Source organism: Vigna angularis, chromosome 3, assembly GCF_016808095.1.
Source record: "Vigna angularis cultivar LongXiaoDou No.4 chromosome 3, ASM1680809v1, whole genome shotgun sequence".
Lineage (NCBI taxonomy): Eukaryota > Viridiplantae > Streptophyta > Magnoliopsida > Fabales > Fabaceae > Vigna > Vigna angularis.
The window spans coordinates 4,494,495-4,498,497 of NC_068972.1; the positions used below are offsets into that span (position 1 = coordinate 4,494,495).

At 37.3% G+C, this 4,003-nt stretch overlaps 1 protein-coding gene across 1 annotated transcript; it reads left to right on the forward strand.

Moving 5' to 3' along the window:
* The first annotated feature begins 692 nt into the window (after positions 1-692).
* Positions 693-2,001, forward strand: LOC108326690 (probable dolichyl-diphosphooligosaccharide--protein glycosyltransferase subunit 3B). The gene has a single exon (XM_017560304.2). The coding sequence runs from the start codon at positions 793-795 to the stop codon at positions 1,795-1,797; it is 1,005 nt and encodes a 334-aa protein (XP_017415793.1). The 5' UTR covers positions 693-792; the 3' UTR covers positions 1,798-2,001.
* Positions 2,002-4,003: the final 2,002 nt, after the last annotated feature.

Sequence of the window (4,003 nt, forward strand, 5' to 3'; positions counted from 1 at the left end):
AGTTTAAATAAAAGTTCTAATCCAACCTTCAACTTTTGTAAAAGGGCTTGAAGGCCACTAATATACATGAAAATAATATAACATGAGATGTTCAATAACAAAATTTACAGGCTGAATCCTTCCTATCATACTTCGTAGCTTACCCTTTTATTTTTAAAAGCTTAAAATATAAAAGTCTGTGAGCTTCCTTAAAATAGGCATATCAAGATAAGCAAATGAAAGAAAGTCTGCACTAAATTTAAGATGTTGTTTAATGCCTTTATAAAGTTGACTAAAAACATTTTTACGATGAAAAATTTGACAATATTTTTTAAGTGTAAATATTTAATACTTAAATATATATATATATATATATATATATATATATATATATATATATATATATATATATATATATATATATATATATATATATATATATATATATATATATATATATACATAGAGATAGACAGATGTAATCAATATAAGTAAAGTCAGTAAATTTATTTGAAGGAGTCAATCTCTTTTACTATTTGTTGTTTATTTATAAAATCCAAATTATTTTTCTTTGAAAGTAAGGGTAAGTTTTGTTAGTATGTTTAGTAGTAATTCGTATCATAGATAAAAACGAAAAACTTCAGATGGAGAAAGAAAGTGAAAGAGTAAATTTAATTTTTAATAAAATAATAAATATATAATGAAACGTTTCTGGGAGTGGAAATTGGGTTAAAGACTTTAGAGTCTTCCCTTGTTGTGCTCGGTGGCAATCGCAGACTTCCAAACCCTCTCCTCCAATCCCATCCATTGACAATGTCTCCCTTGCCGAAGCTCCTATTGCTGATCCTCACGGTGGCCGTCTCCTCCGCGATGGCCTCCGATGACGAAAGAGTGAGCGAATTGCTCTCCCTCCAATCCAGATCCAAATCGGGCGTCATCCGCCTCAACGACCAATCGCTTTCCCGCTTCCTCACCGCCGTCAAAACCCCGCGGCCCTACTCCATCCTCCTCTTCTTCGACGCCGCGCAGCTCCACGACAAGCAGGAGCTCCGCCTCACCGAACTCCACAACGAATTCTCCATCGTCGCATCCTCTTTTCTCACCAACAACCCTTCTAATTCCAAACTCTTCTTCTGCGACATCGAGTTCAAGGAGTCCCAGCTCAGCTTCTCTCAATTCGGCGTCAACGCCCTCCCTCACATTCGCCTAATTGGGCCTAACATGAGCCTGAAGGACTCCGAGCCCATGGACCAGGGCGACTTCTCCCGACTCGCCGAGTCCATGGCCGAGTTCGTCGAGGCCAAGACCAAAATCTCCGTGGGTCCCATCCACCGTCCCCCCGTCTTCTCCCGCAACCAGTTGATCCTCATCGCGGTCGTCATTGTCATCTGGATCCCGTTTTTCATCAAGAAGGTTATCACGGGGCAGACCCTTCTCCACGACCCTAAGGTCTGGTTGGCCGGTTCCGTCTTCGTTTACTTCTTCAGCGTTTCCGGGGCTATGCATAACATCATTCGCAAGATGCCCATGTTTCTCGTGGACCGAAACGATCCTTCCAAACTCGTGTTTTTCTACCAGGGTTCCGGGATGCAGCTTGGTGCAGAGGGTTTTACCGTCGGCTTTCTTTACACTGTTGTGGGCCTTCTCTTGGCGTTTCTGACCCACGGGCTTGTCAGGGTTAGGAACGTGAGTGTGCAGCGGGTGGTTATGATTTTCGCGCTCTTGGTTTCGTTTTTGGCTGTGAAGCAGGTTGTTTACTTGGATAACTGGAAGACGGGTTACGGGATTCATGGGTTTTGGCCCTCTAGCTGGAATTGAGGTTTGATGACGCTTCTGGGTCTGATTCCCATTTTGAAATCTAAACATTAACAAAATGTCTTCTTATGTTAGAACTTTGCCGGATGCATACTATATAGCTTATTTTTTAGTACTAAAGTTTTTATTATCTGGGTACTACATTTTCTCTTGATGTGTTATGATTATTAGTTGTGATTGCATAATTTCGAATTGCATTGTTCTAAATTGATTGTTGTATTAGTCTTGTGTCGAACCATTCATTTCAATGATCAATTGATCTTCAAGCTGACGTATGCTGTCGTGCTGCAAGTGCATGGCTGATAAAGGGATTGATATCTAGGACGTGGATGGTCTGAACTCAAAAGCGCAATGCGTAGTTTCTTATCAATTTGCTTAACTTCAGCAAAAATTGATCCACTTGGCTCTTCCGTTTTAGAATCTACAACTTGCACTTTAGAGAGCCTAATTCTGTTTTTTAACAGAATTGACAGAACCTTGGGCTATACATTTGTCTTTGTCCGTATCATCATGCGTTAAAATTGGTTAAATAGTGTTACTTGATAAGGGCTGTTATTGATTATCACATCAATGCTCCTATGCTTTATCATGAAATTTATAGTTTATTTTTGTTTTATTTTATTGAGATACTCCTAATGCACGAGTTAAATATTGTAACCTTCCAGAATCATTTTAAAGATCAAGGTCATGCTATCATCCTTTATGATAACACATTGTATTGAACGAGGAGGTATTTTTTAACCTTTCTTTTTAGTTCGAAAATTCAGTTACTATTTATTTGTCCATTGCATATTATCTTGTGAAATTTCGTGAGATTCTGGTTGTGATTGGTGTCAGATGGGATTTTATCATCATTCCTCTTGTACACAACATCTTTGAAGTCTATTTTTTGGTATTCAGACTTTAGGCGATGGGTTTAATATCTTATTTCTCCTTTTTCCACACTTGAGTCTGTCTGGTTTAGTAGGTAAAAACTCGCAGGTGAAAAAGAACACAAGGATTGGAATTATTTTCAACCTGAGAAAATTAGTTATATATCATTTTTCCAGTCTTTTCATATTTTTGTTACACCAAGCAACTGTAAAATGACTTTCATTCCAACGTTTTACCTTCCCACTTCCAACCTCTCAACAAGCAAGTGCTTTCTTTATACCTGTTAGGGATCTATACATGCAAATTGGCTATAACGGAAAGAAATATTGTCTGTCATCATTTTGGCGGTTAAATTAGATCTAGTAGGATATCCATGTTCTCTACTTTGATCGCTCAATCAGGATTTAAAGTCCATGGGAACAGGTAAGATGTAATATATTGAATCAGAATTTGATGCAGTCACAAATCCATATATCAACCACAGACCATTGTCATCAAACTAAGTTGGTAGATCGTCAGGATGAGCTTAAACGGCTTATATATAGAGTGTTTCAAATCCTATAAACTGGAATTGGAATCAATATTTGTCCTCATCCATCAGCTTTGATTTGTTGACTGCTGTGATTTCACGAATTTGTGATTGCAGCATATTTGAGTTCATTAGAGTTCCAGTTAGATATCCATTTTTGAGTTCGAAAATATATCTCTTTTGGATTTTCTGACTATCTTGTATTAAGAACATCTTGTGTTACCGATGTTAATGTAAGGTGTAAAGTTCTACAACAGTGGAATATTTTAAGTTTGTAATTGTTTTGTGGTATAAAATAAAGTTTTGGAGCTTTTTCACGTCAACGTGATTTAGTGTTGCTGGTTCAACTCTGCTTTCAGCATTCGTGTGCTAGATTACGTTCTGCATTTGACTATAATGTGCTAAATAACGTGGGATCCCGAGGCAATGTTTGGATTGATGATGATAGGATATGGAATGGAGGAGGAAAGTAAGTGGATACTCTTGTTTGAATTTTATAAATTAGGACGGATTCATTAAAAAATAATGAATAGAGATTCGTTCTATTTTATTACACAACCATTTTTCATCCACTTCAATTTAAGAGTGTGTGATGGAACACCGATATTTTATTTTGTATTGTCTGTGCTGGGGAAATGACAAGGAATCCTACCCGCTTTAGGGACAGAATTGATTATGTGTAAATTATCTTTATAAAAGTAAATTATCTTCGAACCCTTTTCCATCCACAAGCTCAATCATGACCCAAGAAATCTGTTTGACATTGAAAAACAGTTTCCCTGAATGAAGACTTCCCCCTATTTTTGC